The sequence below is a fragment of the Hippocampus guttulatus genome, chromosome 11 (assembly GCF_054856545.1).
Source record: "Hippocampus guttulatus isolate MCC_2025c chromosome 11, RoL_Hgut_1.0, whole genome shotgun sequence".
In the NCBI taxonomy this organism is placed as follows: domain Eukaryota; kingdom Metazoa; phylum Chordata; class Actinopteri; order Syngnathiformes; family Syngnathidae; genus Hippocampus; species Hippocampus guttulatus.
The window spans coordinates 11,302,356-11,323,838 of record NC_141271.1 but is presented as its reverse complement, the minus strand read 5'-3'; the positions used below and the strand labels follow the sequence as shown (position 1 = coordinate 11,323,838).

Here is a 21,483-nt window from a genome sequence, read left to right as displayed (position 1 = left end):
GCCAGAGTTGCACAACATTTTTTTTTCTTCACTCAATGTGAGTTTGACATTTTTAATCAAGTCAAGACTCACATGAGCTGTGCCTGAACTTGGCCTCTTTGTGTTGCTCTCTTTCATCCCCTACGCGGCGCACAATCGGCAGCTACCGCTGCGCCAGTCAGATAGAGCTTAGGGTGCGCCAACTGCACAAGTCACATTGTAATCTTTGCAGTGTAATCGTCGGATTTAGATGCCCGCCTCCATCCCCAATGAGATAAAAGTCAAAGGAACACCATTTACAATGATATAATACACGCAAAGGCTCTAAATCCTGACGATAGGGGGGGTTCAAGAAAAATGTACCTCAAGTAATAAATGGGATGTAGAAATAAAATTTGACTTGTGGGGCAACCAATCTTGAACTGTAGCCATGTTCCAGGCTATTTTGTTTTTTATCAGTGGAACATTTAGATTTATTCATAGTGGATGAAGGCAAACTGGACTAGTTGAACGGTAGACATTTAATAAAATGGAGCAGACGTGGCATCAGTCAAGGTGACTTTTCCGATGCAGTTTTCTCTATGCGCGATGGGGAATTCTGTGGAAAAAGCAGCTAAACAGTTTTCCAATAACCCCCCAAAAAATTTACGGGTTGGGAAAACAACCAAAAGGTGTGCTGTTTACAGAGGAGAATGCTTTTGTTCCATGCAGGAGTCTAAAGGCAGAAAAGTTCAAGCGTATTGATTTTCTTTGGCAAAGTCATTTGAGATTCACTGAAGTTGTTCATTAATAGTGTAGGCACAGTGCTTTGACCAAAGCTTTGTTCGTGGCACATCACATTGAGTCATTCTTGTGACACCATTGAGATGGAACTTCCGAGATCATTTGGAAAATCAAACTAAGTATTTTCATCCTTTGGAGTCTGCATGTATTGTCATTATGCAGTTTGTATTTTTAGGAGGTGATTAAAAAAAGATTGCAGATTTATAGGTGGCTCTGAGTTTTCTTGATGATTTTTCTCCACTTGTGGATTGGCGGGCTGCCGCTGGCCACCAACCTGCGTAGAAGGCTGCAGGGCTGAAGGGAAGGCACATCTGGGTGGGCCCGCAGGTAGTGCTCCAGCCTCTCCAGGACCTTGATCAGGCCCACCATACTGGCGTAGTACATTGGACCGCCGCGGTGCTTGGGCCAGCCGTAGCCGAGCACATAGATGACGTCGATGTCTTCGGGTCCAGCTGCTATTCCTTCCTCAAGGATGCGGAAGCCCTCGTTGATGAGGGTGTACAGACAGCGCTCCAGGACCTCCTGGCATTCTATGCGGCGTGCAGCCAGGCCATGTCGGGCTCGATATTCCTCCAGAAAGCTGTTCAGCCATGGGTCAGGCTTGGCTTCATGACGGTTGTCATAACGATACCATCCTCGGCCTGTTTTCTGTCCAAACCGCCCTTGCTCATAGAGGAGATCCCCGAGGGGGCTGTACCTGCGGCCTTGTCGGACTCGAACTGAGGTGCCAGGCTGCACCAGACCTTCTCCCTTCCTAACCCTCCAGCCTACATCAATCCCGGAGAGGTCAGACATTCTGAAGAGCCCCATGGCAAAACCAAACTCCTCCAGCGCTCCGTCTACCATCTCGGGTGTGGCTCCCTCTTCTAACAAGAACAAGCCTTGCTCCAGGTATGGCTTCAGCATGCGGTTCCCCACAAATCCGTGGCAGTTACCCACGGCCACGCCCACTTTGCCCATTTGTTTGCCCAGATTCATGGCGGTGGCCACAGCTTCGGGAGAGGAACGCGAGCCATGCACCACCTCCAGCAGCTTCATGACATGTGCTGGAGCAAAGAAATGCATCCCGACCACCAGCTCTGGGTGGCGGCTCTGCGAGGCCAGGAGGTCGATGTCTAATGCGGACGTGTTGGTGCACAAGAACACTTCCGGTTTACAAATGGCAGACAGATGCTGGAAGAGTTGCTTCTTCAGGGCCACGTCTTCAAACACAGCCTCGATGACCAGGTCAACATCCGCTACTGCTTGGAGGTTTGCACTATAGGTGATCAGATCAAGTGGAGGGGCCCCCCCTCGTCTCTTGGCCCCTCGCTGTAGCATGCCTGATATGGCCTGCTGTGCCTCCTTCAACGGCTTCTCCTGGTCCTCCACAGCAATCACAGACAACCCCGCCTGGGCAAGGGAAACTGTTATGCCTCTCCCCATTGTCCCAAGACCTAAGCAGACCCAAAATGTAAAATACAAGATGATTAAAGTGACTTCTATTGTACAAAGTTGGATGTGTCTTTTTTAACTAGCTTCATATTATAATCTAGTGCATCACATCCAGACCTCCTTATGTGTGATATTTACAACACCACAATGCTTTTTTTTTTTTTTTTTTTTGCCTTGAAGAAGACTGTGCGGTTGCTTCCAAGCCTGCAAATTTAATGCACAAGCTGCAAAGACTCACACAGCCAGAATGCTCAACAAGCAGCACTCCCTGTTGGGAGGACGCTTTGACTTACACCAGTTGGACTGAAAAGGCTTGGTATCAGCAATATGCTAGACTGCAATAACCAGAGCTAAGTCAAAGTAAGCGGAGAAAGTTCATGTTAGCATGTATTTATCTTTTGTCCTTTTAGCCTTGGTTCACAAGATGATCAAGCTATGACATTTCATGGTTATGAATGGATTACAATGAATGAGTTTGCATCACTTCCAGCGTGCGAGCTAACTAACCAGTGGAGAAAGGCTAAGAACTGTCTCCAATTTGCTCCAATCATTTTTTGAATTTGTGTTTTGCGGGGGCATGAAAAACAGTTTGGTGAGGGGCCATTTTACGAATAAAAACCTTCAGAAGATTCAAGCCTCAAGCTGTGCCGCTTTCTTTTTTTTGTTTCAACAAGGCAGCTGCTCCTAAGATCTTTAAAAGGACTCCTTCAATATGATTTATTCATGGAATGGAAACATACAAAATGAATCTAAAAAGTCAGAGTTAATAGTCGTAGTTCATCTGCAATTAACATGGTTATTTCATGTCAATATTCAAGTGCTCAAGTCTTACCGATGACCGCCGTTTTACGGATCGGCCTGGGCTTGCTGCCGTCCCAGCGTGCTCCACTGGGCAGGCTCCACCTGGCCACTGCTCTCTGAGCAAAGAAAGTGTACTGCAGAGCTCGAGCCTGGCCAGAGGTGAACAGCGTGGCCATCAGCTCCTTTTCCCGCTGCATCCCCAGGGCGTAGGGCATGGTGGCAGCCGCCCGCAGTGCTTGGACACAAGCCACCGGCGCGATGGCTCCACGGGCGCTCTGGCGGACCTTCTGCATCGCTGCCTCAAAGAGGGCATCCACATCGGGAGGACAAGGGCACGGGCGCTCGCTGACACGGCGGCCGTCCAGAGACCATTCTGAAGGTGAAAAGAGCTGATTCAAAGGCCTTTTTCCGACAAACAATTGCATTACCGTGCAAAATTCCCCAAACGTCCACCATTAGATTATTATTTTAGGCATACTATCATTACCATATATAAGGTGGACCAAATGCAGGTTTATATTTAAAAAGTTATTACATTCACAGTGATATATTCTTTAATTTTTCAATTCACTTTACTTATCCCCTAGTGGCGATTTTTTTAAAGGGCAGCACAGCAGCTTAAATGATGTATAAAATGTACTAATGTCGATTCAGATTAAAAAGCACAAAATAACAGTGCACACAGGACAACACATGATTAAAAAAGGAGAAAAAATGTGCGTTAAAGTGCATTTAGCTATTGATGGTTTCAAGGATAAATTGAGGAGATGGAAAGTCTTGGGGCAAAGGCTGTCACAAATTTGAAGCCTCAATGACCTACTTGGTGATTTATTTTCGATCTTTAAAATTCTGTATGGTTAACAACACTCTTCTCAGTGTTGAGTCAGATTTACTTGTTTTTTTTTTTTACTTCATAGTGAAATTAACATTTGCAGGTTTTTATTGTTTTTGTTTTTTACTGTCAGACTGACCTCACATTTCCCATTGTCTGCCTTCTTCAATGGTGGACTCACTGTGTGTACTCGCACTTCTAATTTGGAAGTAAATTTCTTGGTGAGATGCTACGGGAGGATTCAATATCAAAGAGGTCTGGTGTCTGCGCTGATTTCAATTTGGGGGAGGAAATGGAAGAAAAAAATCTACTCAATTCCTCATTCCTGTTTCTCCTGACATGATTACACAGGACAGCGGCTAGAATCCTTCACAACGTCGCTGAATTACCCTGAGCTCCAGAAAATGGGTCACCGTGGCAAAGATTAAACTGTCGCTCACCAATCCACTGTCTCCAATTTGCTCCAATCAGCAGATCACATCACGAACAGTGAATCAAGAATGAATGAAAGGGTGGACAGTAATTTCAGGCTTTAATGTTATATCCTGCCCAACAGTTAAAATCGACATTTAGGTGCTGTGGCAGTGGAAGATGACCACAAGGGAACTTTACTTCATTCAGCCATTAATCTGTAAATGGCTGCACTATTTCCATGGATTTGTTGTGCAGTGAGAGGGTGGTCTCAACAGATGTGACGGGCAGATGTCACAACCGCTGCGTGAAAATACTTAATCCCGTCAGTATACGCATGTGTGGGCTGTGTCAGGGACACGTGCAACCATTCAACTGCACACTCTTGTACTTGTGACACATGGATGCTCTGCACTGGTTGGCTCACGTGCTCACTCAGTCGACATTGGCTTTATGATGTTGATTCCGTGTCAACCGTTCGTAACCCCGCCAATTAAAACAAGATGGGACCATCCGTTTGAATAAACAAAGATTTCAGTTTGACTAACTCTCATCCATGTTGTGCTTCGCTGTACGTTTCTGCCTGACTCACTCGCGTCCTCATTTTTATCCAACAACCCTGCCTGAAGTCATGTTGGCTGGCAGAATGCCGCAAAGTGGGAAATGCTGAAGGCAAACCAGTCTAAGTCCGCTCTTAATCATCAAAAGCTTTAAATAAATAATATTTACTACCAACGATAACATTCCAAAGTGAGCTAGCTTAGCATTAATTGGGCTAGCCTATCTTGACTGTCCATCTTGTACCTATGTTTCTATCTTGTCAAAACATGGCATAAAACGTTTTGCAGATGAGTCATTTTCTAGATGTTAGTTGAAATTACAGGACTATTTTTGTCAGAGTTCTTTTTAAAAACATAACATTTAAGTCAGACTTATTTTGCGATTCAATAATTACTTGTTAACTCATACTTGCTTGAATGGTGGCAGGGGGGCTGCTGTTTACTCAGCTGCAAGTACAAGGCCATGTATGTGCCTGAGAGGAGGCATTTACTTATATAAATGCAGCTTTGTTATAATATTTCGTCAAATTTAATTTTCAAATAAATATTGACTGATTTTTAATTCAAGTAATATAAGCAGCCACATTTGACCATTTGCGCAACATACCGGAACACACAATGAAACAAACAAACTAACAAATAAAATCTACCTTTGCAAAGATTGTGCTCTGGTTTTCGATATCATGGGTGGGGTATTCATTTAACCTGCCTGTTATGTTTCTTATTGTGGTTGGAGTTTTTACAACAGCGCTGCATCGTAAGAGATGCGTCATATTTGTTTTCGGTTACCTCAAGTACTTTCAAGAGAGTTAAAAAAATTATTAGGAGCAGCCTTTGGTGTGAACATTTTTCTCAGACAGCGTCAGTCCAAACTGAGCATACCGTAATTGTCTTTGTAAAGGCAGAAGCCTTGAAACAGCTCGTGCATTGGAGCTCATTTATTGAAGGTGGTATGTTGTGACTGGTCAAAGTATGCAGTATTGTAACAAACAGCCTGTAAAATAATACATATTTATATATATACCGCAATGAATGACTCACTACTATCTTGCCACCAGTGCGTTTACTTAACAACACCTGTTTGAGGTCAGGCTTTTTTTTTTTTTTAATTAGGCAATGCATGATGAGTAAATATGGTGTTGTCGTTGAATGTGAAGGTGCACCAAAAGTAATTCCTAATATCCCAACACAATGTAAATCCCTCAATTGTTTTGCATCTGGAGAACAGAGCAAACACTTACCCATTCATGATTCTGATTAAAAAAATGAATGCCATTATTTATCTAATTAAAACAAACAGATGAAGACTGCCTATGAATACTCTGAGAATGTTTGTCCCTTTTGCCCCTTCTGAATAATAGAGCAAAGGCTGCGCAGACATCAGAGCACGTCTCACGCGGCCATGAAACATTCATGGCTGCAGCTGAGTATTCTCATCCCTTTCACTTCCCTGACAATTGTAGATGAAAAAATTCTGCACAAATGCAATTTCTTTTGGAGAAAATGTCCTTCCCCACCAGCGATGCGAAATCATGTGAGTGGATGGCAAGCTGTATGTGCTTTGCTTTTTGTCTGACCTGCAACACTCTTGGCAAACTTGACAGCTGTATCCACGGCGCTGTGATCTGTAACCTGGTCCACTATTGAGAGTTTTAGCGCTTCGGCGGCGGTGATCTGACGCCCTGTGAGACAAACATGACAGCCAGTGAATATATGTGCTTGAAAAAAAAAATCATAATAACTGGCTGAGAAAAAGAAGTAGTGTTCCAGATATTATTTTTTTCTTAATTCCTATGATGAATCATGATGATAAAGGCTGCCCTCTGCTGGCCATTTCAGTGCACTACATTTACATCAATTATGCGTTTGAGTAGTGTCACAAGTACAAATCAAAAGCCATTTCGCATATTAATAATCCTGTGCCAAATATCATGTATTTGCACACTGAAACTGTATGCAAAGATGTGGCTGTGAAAGCATTTTTCACATTACCCCCTCCCCCCAAAAACAGTGAGTCCATTGCAAAGTGTAAAATAGCAAGGGAAGGTGTGGTTGTTGTGACCAGTGGTGATGAGAGCTATAGCTGCCGGTAGTCCGGTGAGCCTTGGCAAACGTTGGGTTCCACCTGCAGCAGGTAGCAGACCCAGAGTCACCTCTGGAAGCCCCACTTTAGCCTGAAATTAAATGGATGTATGGATAAGCAAAAGTGAATGTGTGCCGTCTTCTCTAATACCAATCAGAGTTTTACTCCATCTTTTCAATATATTGTAAACCTGGATTGTGTGTTATGGTGCCGTATGTTCTCAATTGCTTTGTGCAACCTCTAATAGATGCACTCCTGCCTTAGGACAAAATAAAAAGTTAGATTTCCCTTGATGCGGTTTAAATTGTATAGTGCCACCTTTGTATTTGTTCAAATAATTGCCTTCTCTCAAATAGACATCTCGGGCATGCTGGTGCCTATCCCAGCTGTCATCAGGCAGTAGGCAGTAGGTGAACTGGTTGCCAGGCATTCACAGGGCACACAAAGACGGACAACAATTCACACTCAAAGTCACATCAAAGAACAATTTAGGGTGTTCCATTAATCTGTTTTAAGACAGCCATTTCAATGAAAAAAAAATTCTTAACTGTGTAATGTTTGAGATTCTATACTTTAACCAAGTGAAGTACTTTGTGAGACCTGAAAAATGATCTGAATATTGAACTTACCTTGGTGTGAGCTATTCGATAGTGACAGCCAAGCGCCAACTCCAGGCCTCCGCCCAGAGCGACCCCTTCTATGGCTGCCACCACTGTCTTATCCGCCACCCCTATGGCATGGATCATTGGCACCAGTGGAGGCCCAGTCATGTGGGTTCCAAACTCTCTGATGTCTGCTCCTGTTAATAAAGACATATCGTGTTTTGTGTATGCAATATTGTCTGTGAAAAGATTGTATGGATATTCTGCAATGTAAGCTTGTCAAATGGTATAAGTAGTTTAATGTGAGGCAATGACTCTTAACTCATGTTTTAATGGCCCCTCCCCCGCAATTTGAACAGTAAAACAGTTCCTAGATGTCTTTAGAGCATTTTTGTGACATGCTTTAGTCCAAATACACTAATGATCAAAAATCTTCTCTCATTAAAATTAGCAGGGGCAGCTGAGGCGTCGCCAAGTGGCCTGCCACAGTGAGGACCTGAGTTCAAGACCATCCACCCCCTGGCCGTGGAGCTCTCCTCAGCCAAGCTGATTATGCCATAGGCGGAGAAACAGTGTGGGGCCATAATTATACACTGTACTTTAGCACTACTGTTATATCCCAGTGGGACAAAAATGCAGAGCGCAGATTTATTTTATGAATTTGATAAATATTTACTGGGTTGTGTAATTTGTAACTTGATAGGTGGGCAGGTACGCCCACCCAAAACAACCATTTGTATACTAGTCATTTTACACAAAATGTCCCCTTTCATGTGATTTACAGCAAACAGTAGTGTTCTACGCTGTACTTACCCCCACAAAACACTCCATTCTGGCCACATATCACAACAGACTTCACCTCGGGATCATCGAGTGCTCTCTTCACAGTGTCCACGATGCCCTGACGTACTGCTGCGCTGTAAAATACAGGACACACTTCATTGTAATTTGATTTTCAAATTATCTCAGCGAGAGAGTATTAGTTAACCCATAGATTTCAGGTGTGAGTGGACCCGTTGAATGCAATCTCCTGATATGGAATTAACGCATATGGGGCCTCATCAGATTGTGCAGATTCAAAAGAAGAGAAAAAAACTCATCAGAATTCTGCACAACTTACCTTAATGCATTAACAGGAGGATTTTGAAGCGTAATCAAGCCAACGTTTCCCGAAACACGAGAATATTGAGCCATTTTCCCACACAAGTAATAGCTCTTTGTTGCGTGCAGTGAACTTTGTAACGTCAATGTTTTGCTAACAGAACTACTTCAACTTTAGCACACTGACTTCACCCCGCTGCCATAACAGCGTCCTCAACTGTTTTCATCGTTCACTTAAATGGAGCACAACTCGGGGCGATCAAGAGCATTTGCGCCCCCTAACTGGCCTAACTAAAAACGAGTAGGTACTGTATTGTATTTACTTATTTATTTATTAACTCTTTATAAATACGTTACCACCATATAAGTTAATGTGTATTTTACACCCAAATATTCCACCCTGGTTAAAAAAAATGACTGAATTATTACATATAAATCAGGATGTACAGTATTGTATTGTATCATCGAGTGACGTCACGATTTGGGCGTCCCTCGTCTGTTTCCGCTGTTTCTTGTTTCAGTATGATATATTCTCCTCAATCAATTGATTCACTAAGTTTCCACTCAGAAATTATTATTAAGAATGTTATAATTTCTCCCTAGAATACAGCGACCGCAGGTGAACATTGTTGGAGGGAAAGTGACACCCTTAAAAGAATGGTTCGTGTGGGCGTGTCACGTGACCCAGCTATAGTTTCAACTGATTTTTTTTGTTGCCGTAATAATGCAGCTTTATTGAACGCCCACTTAAATCACCAGACGTTGTAATTTCAAATGTTATATATATTTAAACTTTAGGGTCGAATGACAACCGTAAACAAACGAGCGTTGTTGGGCAATGACGTCACAAAGTACGTACTGCTGTCAGTTTCTGCGCCTGTCACGTGACCCAGCTGCTTTGTCTGTCCAAAAACAAATAAACCAAAACAAATATAAGAACGTGAGTGGCGACTATGCGGTCACTCATCGGACTTGTGTCCGTGGTCGTCGCTGCAACTGTATACCTATATTCCCTGTCTCTGTACTTGCCCCCCGGTCCGCCGAGACCCACTCAGACCTCAGCCGAGATCCAACATGCCGCCGCCGGAGCAGAAGGGTCCAAAGTGTCCGCTGAGAGAACCGAGGACACAAGAAGCAGGTTGGAGTATTTCTATTGATTTGGAAGGTTATGCTCATGTGAGTGGTGCTAAAGCTAACTCATTTTGTGTTGCTGAACTTGTGCGTTTTCGTTATTAGATAGAGCTGAAGCCAGCAGGGTTATGAAATGAACACTTCTATTATAAACAGTCTGTATGATAATACATCTTATATTCCCCCTCATGTCACAATTCTCCAACTGTGTTTCTATCTTTATTGTGGCAGCATGTTGTAATACCAAGACTTTTTCTCCTAATATTAATTCATCCATCCATCCATCCATCCATTTTCCGAACCGCCTGATCCTCACTAGGGTCGCGGGGGGTGCTGGAGCCTATCCCAGCCGTCTTCGGGCAGTAGGCGGGGGACACCCTGAATCGGTTGCCAGCCAATCGCAGGGCACACAGAGACGAACAACCATCCACGCTCACATTCACACCTAGGGACAATTTAGAGCGTTCAATCAGCCTGCCACGCATGTTTTTGGAATGTGGGAGGAAACCGGAGTACCCGGAGAAAACCCACGCAGGCCCGGGGAGAACATGTAAACTCCACACAGGGAGGCCGGAGCTGGAATTGAAACCGGTACCTCTGCACTGTGAAGTCGACGTGCTAACCACTGGACTACCGGGCCGCCTTATATTAATTCTTACTGTTGTAATATTACAACTCTATTCCAGTAATTTTCTTAAGACTCCCATCGAAATCTAGTTTTAATACAGTACAATACAATACATCCTGATTTATATAACGCTTTCGCAACAGCTGCAGCTGTAACAAAGCGATTTATAAAGCATTTAACAGAACATCACATAAAGTAAATAATAAACATATGGGTATGAAAGGAATTATCGAGAAGTCTGTGGAATGGCTTTGTTTTTTTCCAGAAGTCTTTTTTATTTTATATCTGCTAATGAATAACTGATTATCTCATAAAATTTGTTTGTTTGTACAGGTCATTTGTCTGAGCTGTCCCAAGTCTTTCCGTGAAATATTTTAAAATCCAGTTTTAAAACGATGCTTTTTTTCATGCCGATGATTAAGGTCTTTTAATAGAATTTCTTTCATATATAATTATATAACAATTATCATTTTTTTCAAAAAATTACTGCTCTGTTTTTGCGCTGTACACTCTTTTAGTAATTTTAGAAAACGACCTTTTATTTCCCTACTTTGCTTTTTGTCTTAGTCGCTTGTTTTTTAAGTGGACGGAAAACCTTTTGCCCATTTTCTATTTTGCCTTTTAGTGTTTTGTAACTATGTCAAGTACATTGAGTTACCTTGTGTATGAAATGCGCCATATAAATAAAGCTGCCTTGCCTGACAGATGATTGTTGTCCCAATGCAAAGCAAAACAACACTTTAGTGAAATGTGCATTTTTCTCTGGCCTGTCCTACACAAGTACACACTTTTCCCACCAGTGGGTTTTTGGTTTTTGCACAGGTTGAAATTTCCATCTGACTTGGAGGATCTGCGAGAGCTGTCCGAGCTTCTTCAATTCTACAAGACGGAGCACACGGCCTACGTACTGCTGCTCTTCTGCAGCGCTTACCTCTACAAGCAGTCCTTCGCCATCCCCGGATCCTCCTTCCTGGTAAGAAAATGGTTTACCTGACCCTGGAGAACAATTCTAAGCCTTTTTGCTTTGCGTAGAACATCTTAGCGGGAGCCATATTTGGCCTGTACTGGGGTTTGCTGCTTGCCTGTGTGCTCACCACGGTGGGGTCCACCGCCTGCTACCTCCTGTCCCAGGCCTTTGGGAAATCCTACATTGTCAGACTCTTCCCAGATAAGGTGGCCATGCTCCAGAGTAAGGTAAACACACACACACACACACACGCACACACACATTTAAAAAACTGATATTTAATTTTCATTTCATTTCATTCTGAAATTCATTTCTATGGGTGAAGAGGATTTAAAATTTGAATGTTTTCACTTACAATTGCTGTCAGAGAATGAATAAAACTTGTATCTCAAGGCACCACTGTCCAGCATGTTTTCTTGACTTGGCTGTTTGTGTCTGACATTACTGCGTCTTTCCTTGCCAGGTGGAGGACAACAAGGACTGCCTGTTCTTCTTCCTTCTCTTCTTGAGGTTCTTCCCCATGACTCCCAACTGGTTCCTCAACATGTGCGCCCCTGTCGTCAACATCCCCGTCACTTTCTTCTTCTGCTCCGTCTTCATCGGTAAGCACAGCAGCTGATAGATGACTGTGATCACATCATGTAAAAGCGTGAAGTGCTTATGATAGTTTACATGTCAGCTAACTACGGTACTTTCACATCTCTACTTACTTGATTGTACTGTGAGGTGGGTGTGCTAACCAATCGCCCAACCGTGCTGCCGCTATTCATTTAAATTTGTAAAAATAAATGATTGCGTTATTTATTGTAATAATGACCAAGACAATACCTGAAGGAGAAATTCAACAGACTCTTGCCATGTATATATTGAAAAGAAATACCTTTGTTTTAGCGTAGCGTCTCGTTTTGTCTTTTAGGTCTGCTGCCCTACAACTTCATCTGTGTGCAGACGGGCGTCATGTTGGCAGAAGTCTCATCCCTGGACCACTTGTTCTCCTGGCAGCGCCTCGCCCAGCTTCTGGCCACAGCGTGCGCGGCGCTGCTGCCCGGTGCCCTCATCCGCCGTTACGGTCAGCGGCGCCTCAGGGGGACCGCCTCGCACGAGCCCAACGGACTCCCCGACAACAAGAATGTCCACTGAAACACTGCATGGGTTGTTCATTTGGACTACTGGGCCCGACAGTCAGTCAACTTGGTCTATACAAGGAAATATACAGGGAGGGACAACTTTCGGCTGTTACAAACATCTACCTCACAGCGGTATTGAAACTCTCCTGCTTTTGAGAACACTGGCTTGAAAGGGAAGCACCTTTTTTAGAACTAAGTACAAAATAGCATTTGTAAATTTTGAATACGAATTTAAAGTTGTAATGAACAATCTAGAGTCTAACACACAACTTGCCAAAGTCAGGTGGGATAAACTCAAGATCACCCCGCGACCTGAATAAAGACGAGCGCTCTACTTCAAAAGAAATATATACTGTATATATAGATGGATGTTATTGTTCATTTTTTAGTGAATGTATACTTCCCCCAGGCAGCAGAAAGCCAATCAATTATTCATGCAAGCCTCACTCCGTCAGTTCATGATGAAAGCTGCAAGAGATTGCCAGGGAAGGGGGATCAAGACTAATAGGCCACAATATTGGGTACACCCGCACAACTTACAGCATGAGAGCTATACAGGAGACATTCTGCCTTTACAAATGCAATAATACTCAGTTTTGATTGACATGTTCAGAGATGTAGACACTGCTTTCATGTCATTTCACAACAACAGGAAATTTCATTTTATGAGTAGAAAGTCATTTTTTTCCCCTTCATAATAAAACAGCTTTTTCTTCGATGAAAGGAGGACTGTACTTTCCGACAATATTAAGACATCATTGGGATTTATTCTCATCAGTGAAAGATTTACAGACCTGTCTGGACTGATGGAACGCCCACCTCTGTAAACATGTCACATTAGACCTTAAATATAATATTGGAATAAAAGTAAATCTTTTTCATCTTGATTTAGATTTTTTATTTTGGGAAAAAAAAGGTGTTATTCTCTAAAATTTAAGGTAGATCCATTGAAAAGTGGTTGAAGCATGAAGGAAACACATTTTAAGAGACTCACTGTACTGGTATGTGTGCAAGTGATTGGCCACTTCTAATGAGAGCTCAGAGTTTCATCATTCTGCTACGTTTTCATGATGACGAGTGGACTCTGATAAGGACACCAAAGTCACTTTATTGTAACACTGACCCACTGTTGGGGGAAAAAAAAGAGCAAATAGAGGGGAGCATCTTTCAAATGGTGTTTATTGCTCAGATCCAGATTTGCTCAGCAATACAGTTCACTCACAAGTCAAACAACAGTACGCTCGAGGACCCGGAAGGCATGGATCCACCACAAAAGCGTCAAAACGTGGACCCCGTGTCAATCCGGTGCACATCATCCGTGACCTTTTGACGTGTTTGAGACCTTTCGGCCCGCGGGACATTGGAGGGGTTTCACTTGTCGAACACACACATACACGCGTACACACAACACGCACACGCACGAGGAATCTCCCAAATGGCGAGATGTGTAAAACCACTAGTAGAAGTTTAGTGCTCTATGAGGCGTCTGGCATCCAAACATTATTGAACAAAACACTGCTGCACTTGTTACTCATCCAAATGCCCTTTGCACTACCGTATCCAAATGTGCTATTCTTACACACCTGGATCCTCTTGCCAATCTGCTTTTGTTTCTTCATTACCTCCACCAAGGAAGTTAATGCGGTCTTTTGTCAGTTAAGGGGATTACACTAAAAGCAATTTTAAGAACCATTAAGGCCATGCTGCAGATAAAGAATTGCAACGTCAAAAATACATTTAATTGTACATCCCCAAAAAAATTCCAAATACAATTTAGACTTACATTTGATTTGAGTAACAATTATTTTTGTAATCGATTAATATATCGATTTGTCTTTCGATGAACTGATGATATTGATTTGTTTTAAAAATGGATTTCCATACCTTTATTTAAAAACAGGACATGATATCAAATTGAGAGTACAGAAAACACACAAACATAATTGATTCTGATTATGATTCAATTCCTGGTTTGGTCCCTAATGCGTCAAAATGTTGGCAGAAATGTTGATCATTGTTTTCCAAAGTAAAAGCAAATGTCTTATTTTGGTGAAACTCAAAGATAATTGGTCTACAGACTACCGAAATCTGACAGCATTTACTGTTTAGAGCCTGAAATGCTGAAGATTTAAGCTAAAAAAATGGTTCAAACCAATTACTGTAATCCGTTGCACCACTCGATTTAGTTTTGCTTGTAGTATTTTTCTTTTTCGTAGCCTTTATTGAACAATGTGGACTCATTTCTTGTCGTTTTTCCGCGCTTGTATGATTGCAACTTTTTTTCACTTAACTTTATTCTTGTAATACTATTTTAATAGTAGTGGCATGCTTTTTCTTTTCAGTGTGCCCCTAATTGTCATTAATTTTTTTTAAGCATTTTAACATTTTTCCTCGGAAAATTAGAATTTCATGTTAGTCTTAAAAATTCACATAAAATGGTAATTTGTCATAATCCAAACTTTTTTTTAATTGTATTCTTGCTTTTCCCACCTTTTCAATGTGGCCATAACGACTTTGTCTATTATGAGAACTTTTTTTTTTATATTTCAACTTTATTCATGGAATTTCTGACGTTGTTCTGTTGACTCAGTCTTTTCTTTTTAGTGTAGCCTTTATATTCCTCTGTTGATAGTTTTGTAACATTTTTACTTTATTCTCTAAATTCCCAAACTGCATTCTCATCATGTTATTGTTTTTGGTTCAGGGTGGTCCTAATGCTCCATTATGTCAAAAGAAACCACCCAATCTTTGCATAAGCAAAAAATTCATTTTCTGCGATGCATGTCTTCAGAAATCCCAACAGGTATTGTTTTGGCCTTGGCGGAGGTCTGCGCTCAACATCGTGCCGTTTGCCGTTTTTGCTTTGAACGTCGACTTGCGTCATTGAAACCCACGGTGGTACGGCCAAGTCTTGGCAGCAGTCTAACCCAAATGAAACTTAAAGCTAAGAATCATCATCAAAACAGTGTCGGTGACGAGAAAACCGGATCGACAGAAGACAAAATAAATCTAGAAGGAAAAAAAACCCGATAACTATCCAACCACCATTGTGGTTATGCCTAAACATCGCTAATAATACATCCTCAGTGACGTGTGTTAAGTGTGGTTTTCCGGTACTGAATTATTAAAAGTCTAACAACACCCCCGAAAACCTTAGAAAACAGCACAATCCTTTCAAAAGGAAGAGCGTCCAACCTTGGAGCGGGAACGCCGCACTTAAAGAGCCCCTAAGAGAGATGGCAGATCGACAGACGATCCTCTGCGAAGTCAAAAAAAAAAAAAAAAAAAACGAGGTCAACTAGCAGAGCGCCCTCTGGTGGGGGCGCTATGTTTACCAGCCAAGATCGGGAGAAGGAGGCAGCGAGGCTGGCTCGGAGCAGCCTCAGGCATTGCGTGAGGTTACTGTTACTACGTGTGTTCAATGGGACTCCGTGATGGGCGCTGACCGCCCCGCGACCGCTGGAGGAACTAAACAAAAAAGTCAGCCTTTGATTCCACAGAGGTAATTGTCAAATGTACACAGCACGAAAAAAAAAGGTGAGGGCGAACGGCGGTTGCGCTCGAGTCACAACAGGAAACAGGATATCCGTTTGCGTGAGTCGCTCTTCTAGAACATCCACTAGTGTCACCAGCTAAAAGTCTAAATTCTACTTTTTTATTTTTTTGCACACCATATTCAAGAATCGGTGTATTTTTGCAGCTTTATGTGTCATTTTGTCTTTTTGTTGGGGGGCGGGGGGGGGGGTATAAATCACCAACAGAATTAGACGGTTGGTGTGTTGTTAAATTGCTTTTTCACAGGCGATTTTTTTTTTTACCCCGAAGGTGTAAGGGGGCAAAAAAGATGAAACAAAAAATTGGGAAAATGGGTTTGGTATCTGCGTTGTGACAATGCTTCTCTTACCCTTGGAAAGCCTTCAAATTTCCTTTAAATGTGTGAAGGGAGCAGCACAGCTCATGAGTGCTTGGCACGTGAAATGAAAGTTTGTCTCCCGAAGGTTTCAAACTGTAACGGTGAGGCTACATAAATGTAGAAATCCTGGGCGGTGTCAAAAGTCAAAGTTCATGACTTGGTTTTAAGATCACAGTTTGGTACAGAAAGTGAACAAAATGTGAAAACGGTATATTTTCTGCATTCATTCATTCATTTTCCGAACCGCTTTATCCTCACGAGGGTCACGGGAGCCTATCCCAGCCGTCTCCGAGCAGTAGGCGGAGGACACCCTGAACCGGTTGCCAACCAATCGCAGGGCTTACAGAGACAAACAACCATCCGTGCTCACACTCACACCTAGGGACAATTTAGAATGTCCAATCAGCCTGCCATGCATGTTTTTGGAATGTGGGAGGAAACCGGAGTACCCGGAGAAGACCCACGTAGGCCTGGGGAGAACATGCAAACTCCACACAGGGAGGCTGGAGCTGGGATTGAACCCAGTACCTCTGCACTCTGTACCGCCCCTATATTTTCTGTATATGGGAAAATATTTAAAGAACTTAAGGAAATTCCAACTATTTCAAAATTGATCAATTCCGCACGAGCAATGGGATTTATCAAAACACACAAATTGCGCTTACTGATTTCACTTTAAATAGCACATTTGAAAGGCAGGCATAAACCAGCGTACAGTGTCAACCAGCATGGTGCACATAAAACGTAGAATGGGGAGTACTTTTATGCTTGCGTAATATTATTGCAATACCAGAAACAAAAACACATCTAGTCATCAAAGCTATTTTGGTGACCAGTCTGGGGAGTATCCCGCCTCTTTCCCAAAGTCAACTATGACCCAAATAGGGACAAGCACGATGCTATTCATCTCAAAAATGTTCGTCCTTACATGTGTGGCATCATTTAAAAGTGGAATTCAACAAGCTTTCCAATGGTACAAGAAGCATAATATTATCAACCCAATACAAATTTCCACAACATTTAGTTTCATTTTTAGGAGGTACAGTTGTTTCGTTTCTATCGTCGGATCTGCATTTGCTTTCATCCGTCTCTAGCGATGACCGCCATTCAGACCCCCACTTCCACCTTGCTTTTCTTCTTCTTGGAACTCACGTCTCAACAAAGCGGTCACATGACAAATGACAGACTTCACAGGAGACGGCTCATCTTGTTCTTCATTGGTTTGGTTTTTTTTGTGTTTTGTTTTGTTTTGTAAATTCATTTAAAAAAAACAAAGGTGATCAAGAATGATCAGTTAACAAGGCATATAAAATGAGAAAAAAAGGTGTGTGCGTGCGTGCGTGCATGCGTGCGTGTGTGTGCGTGAGGGGAAATGAAAGATTGGACTGAGGTACCCTGAAGCCTGAGGTAGATCACAATACTGACATGCGCACTGTTTACATCCTGCGGTGGTTCACGTTGACTGTTCTCCCATATTTTTTTTTCATTTTTTTTCTCTTTATATTCGTTTTCAAGAAAATAAACAATTCCCTTCAAAACAATATGGCAGTGTCCCACTGAGGGCAAAAAATAAAGAAAAAAGAAAACAAAGAGGACTTTTCATTTTCTTTTGTTTCATATCAATAGCTCTCATCACAAAATAGGAAAAAAATAGATTCATAAATATTACTCTCTCTTTTTATATATATATATATATTTACACATGCGCGCGCACACACACACTCACACACACACGCTCGCGCACACAGAGGAAGGTGTGGCAATAACCTTTGCGATGAAGAGTGATAAAATAAGGCTTTAGAGTGACCCGCACGGCCAGCACAGGAAATAAAACTCAAGGTCACGGTGTTTGGCCTGCTGAACAAGGCGAGGGCTGCTTTTTGTTATCTTTGTTTAGAATCAAAGTTTTTTAAAAAAAAAAAAAGGCTGCGTTTGATACATTCACAGTTGTCACGCCCCCTTTTTTTTCTACACCCAGCTCCCCGGACCCTGAGAGTGCGTTAACGCCAGCCCGCTCACGTTGTGCCATTGAGGGGCGGCACACAAGTGCCACCCCTGCCTTCACGTTTGCCACCGTGCAAAAACCACACAGCCATCCTCACATGACACCCCTTGAAGGCCGAGTGTGCGCACATTCAAATACATAAACACTTTTCACCGTGACGTCACACAAGCTTCACTTTCCGCTACCTGTATTCACGAATGGAATAGGACCGAAAACTTCCACATTTCAAATAGTGGAAAGCAAGCCATGCCTCGTACATACCCTTTCAACAACTGTCATCTGACTTGGAGCGTGCAGAGTGTGACCACTTTAGAGCGCCTCTTCATAGCCAATCAAGGAGATGTAATCCAATGTCCATCCCGCTATTTACGTCTTATTCCGTTAGCGAACACCGAAAGCGGAAGTGACGTCACATTAAGGGAGATGTAGGACTAACAGTATTTAGTCCATTTGTTTGTTCTGCTCTTTAAAAGTGGTTACAGTATCTATCAATAGGACCACAAAAGTAGTCATTATTTAGCCCTCGCACATTACAGGTGCATCTCAATAAATTAGAAAATCTGTGAAAGCTTCATTGATTGTAGTAGTTCAATTCAAAAAGCAAAACTTGTACCGTATGTTGTAAAACAGATTTTCTTTTAAAAATTTGATGGTTATAGCTTGCAGCTATCTCGAGCTCAAGAAACTAAACTTAGCAGCTGTTGTGAAAGCGCAATACACTGTAAATAAAGATGTATTGTATTAAAAAGGAAACCAAAAAAAAACTACCGGTAAGTAGAAATTGGCCATCTCAAAAGTTCATTGAATTTATGATATCCAAGCTTCACTTTTTGAATTGAACTACTGTAATGACAGAAATTCTACTTCATTGAAATGTGGCCAGGGGGAATTCCACACGTTCAAATATCTTTATCCTCCTAAAATGACTGATGAGAGAGTGATAAAAAAAAGGGGAAAAAGATTGATGAGAAGCATTGGCACACACTTACAGAGGCTTGTTGCCCAAAAAAAAAAAAAAAAAACATTCACCATACATCCAAATGGGGCTTGTACTTTTTTTCTTCCAAAGTAGGGGAACTGCTCAGTGTGTTTGCTGCTGTAAATGTCAATAAAGTCATCTACCCTGTGTTAATACTGCTAAGGATAGTTCATCTCCATCTTGTTTTAATTGTGTCGTTAATACGGTCGCTTTATCCGTGTTAGGCCTACAATATGTTAATCCAACTAAAGAGAACAAATGTGCAGAGTGACGTGCTATTTCCTGTTTTACCTCATGAAGGCGACGCTTCCTCCGCCTTTTTGTTGTCGTCGTTGTTGTTGTTTTGCTGTTCTCACAATATCAGTATCCGGCTGTGTGTGCTGTCGCAGGGCTGGCAGTGCACACGAACGCCCGCTCACCGCCTTTGGCTCTCGCTCGCTTCCCCTCCTCGATGAAGTTCTTTGGTTATTTTCTTTTTCTTTTCTTTTCTTTTTTTTTTGGATCCCGCCGCTGCTGGTCTGCCCTGCGCGTTCCCTCTCGGGCCGCGGCCGTTGTCTGACTAGAGGTCTCTGTCCGTTTTAGGGAGGGCTACATTCAATGGTCGGCGCCCGCTGGTCACTTGGAGTGTTGCGGTGAACTGGCGGCACCTCGCTGGTGTTTGTGTTCCTGCTGTTTGACCTGCTGAATGATCTCCCGGATCTTCCTCTGTGCAGTCTGTTGAAAAGCGTCAGGTCAGGCCAATGCCATTATGGCCAGTGATTTATCCTTCGCACACAGTTTAAACCCATGCGGACTTATAAAAACGTTTTTTTCATGTATTACTTGTATGACAAGTAATGTGATCAAATGAGATGAGGCAGTTGTCATTCATTCTTGAAGGGAAGAGTGTGTGAATATTAAAGGTGATTAACTTATTTTCAGACCGCTTAGCTCCTAAAAACATTACCCGCTTTGCTTAGTTTTTACCTACATCTCACCCAAACGACATTTGTCCACCTTTTAACTTTACAGGAAGAAAAAAGGACTCATATGTGTAATGTCACACTTGATGGGTGGGCACTCAATTCCGAGATCCAACTATTTGGATAATTTCAACGTCCCTTTTCCATAATACAGTATGTCCTCTGGAAAAACTCATTGCTTTAACAAAATAATCTTGCCAACAAGCAAATCAAATATACATCAAAGAAGTACATGTGAAAAGTGACGACAACTCAATTTGGGTAAAAACCTAACGTTTACTGAGCAGTGAAAAAAGAGTTGATGGTGTGTTGGCGTACCTGACTGGCGAAGAAATGCCCGCTGATCTTCACAAATACTTCGTCGTTCTCGTCTGGAGTTTGGTCCCGCGGTACGATGACCTCAGCGCTTGTAAGGTTCTGAAGCTCATTCACCTGAAATCCACACCACACCATGGTCAGCAGATCATTTTGCAAAAGGCCGCCTCTCGCTCCAAAGTCGGGTAGAAAACGGACGGACGGAGGCCAACGCGACAGTCAACTCACCGTTTTGCCACCTTTCCCGATGACCCTTCCGGCTGCAGTAGAAGGAACCTTAATGTGCGTCTCCAATTTTACTTCCTCCTTCCCGGAGAAGAAGTTCTCTTCTTTCAGCTTGCCAAATATCCGACCTTGGGCCTGGACATTTGACAAGATCACAGAGACTGCAGCCATGTTCACATATAAGCAACTGTAGAGAAGTCACGCGTCTTTTGCCTTTCGGAAGGAACTCTGAAAATATTTGTGAGTCAGCCCCAATTCTCATATTCAATAATAACGCCATGGTTTTTTTTTTCTTTTTTTAATTTTTTTTTTTTTTTTACCTTAAATTGAGCCTCTGGCGTCCCAGTAATTATCACCATTCTCTCTGTGACATCAGGGCTGTCAGCCGGAGCGATCTGTAAACAAATCAGAGAGGAGGAATTGGACCGCACGTTTCAGTCAGACTTTTTTTCAAAGTGAAATGTGAGACTTCTTTGTTGAGCGCACCTTGATGGAAGCTCCAGCAAAGTGGGCGAGCTGCTTGATGTGCTGACCCTTCTTGCCGATGAGGGCTCCCACTGCCTGAGTTGGAATAAAGAGGTAGACAACCTCCTGTTCTGGAGCCTGTCAATGGAAACAAAGAAATCTTTACACACACACACAACC

At 42.5% G+C, this 21,483-nt stretch overlaps 3 protein-coding genes and 2 long non-coding RNA genes across 7 annotated transcripts in view; 2 read left to right on the top strand and 3 right to left on the bottom strand.

Moving 5' to 3' along the window:
• Positions 1–481: 481 nt before the first annotated feature.
• Positions 482–8,820, bottom strand: ehhadh (enoyl-CoA, hydratase/3-hydroxyacyl CoA dehydrogenase). The gene is made up of 7 exons (XM_086124132.1): positions 8,606–8,820; positions 8,299–8,402; positions 7,513–7,682; positions 6,863–6,974; positions 6,378–6,482; positions 3,029–3,370; positions 482–2,198 (listed from the first exon to the last, which is right to left on the bottom strand). The coding sequence occupies exons 1-7, from the start codon at positions 8,677–8,679 to the stop codon at positions 964–966; spliced, it is 2,142 nt and encodes a 713-aa protein (XP_085980258.1). The 5' UTR covers positions 8,680–8,820; the 3' UTR covers positions 482–963.
• tmem41aa (transmembrane protein 41aa) lies at positions 8,808–13,326 on the top strand. Its single transcript, XM_086124136.1, has 5 exons — positions 8,808–9,724; positions 11,168–11,318; positions 11,378–11,539; positions 11,776–11,914; positions 12,229–13,326. The coding sequence occupies exons 1-5, from the start codon at positions 9,540–9,542 to the stop codon at positions 12,450–12,452; spliced, it is 861 nt and encodes a 286-aa protein (XP_085980262.1). The 5' UTR covers positions 8,808–9,539; the 3' UTR covers positions 12,453–13,326.
• On the bottom strand, positions 11,809–12,329 carry LOC147198061 (uncharacterized). Its single transcript, XR_015102308.1, has 3 exons — positions 12,193–12,329; positions 12,023–12,074; positions 11,809–11,938 (listed from the first exon to the last, which is right to left on the bottom strand). It is a non-coding gene; the product is annotated as an uncharacterized LOC147198061 (long non-coding RNA).
• Positions 13,327–13,601: 275 nt separating the features above from the next.
• igf2bp2a (insulin-like growth factor 2 mRNA binding protein 2a) overlaps positions 13,602–21,483 on the bottom strand; it is a 53,802-nt gene continuing 45,920 nt past the window's right edge. For all 3 annotated transcript variants that reach the window (XM_086124133.1, XM_086124134.1, XM_086124135.1), the window contains 5 exons: positions 21,325–21,441; positions 21,159–21,233; positions 20,842–20,973; positions 20,617–20,730; positions 13,602–20,050 (listed from right to left, as the gene is read on the bottom strand). In XM_086124133.1, the coding sequence (XP_085980259.1) occupies positions 19,952–20,050; positions 20,617–20,730; positions 20,842–20,973; positions 21,159–21,233; positions 21,325–21,441 (537 nt within the window). In that variant the 3' untranslated portion in view covers positions 13,602–19,951. The remainder of the gene's footprint in view (positions 20,051–20,616; positions 20,731–20,841; positions 20,974–21,158; positions 21,234–21,324; positions 21,442–21,483) is intronic.
• Positions 20,028–21,427, top strand: LOC147198059 (uncharacterized). The gene is made up of 2 exons (XR_015102309.1): positions 20,028–21,078; positions 21,215–21,427. It is a non-coding gene; the product is annotated as an uncharacterized LOC147198059 (long non-coding RNA).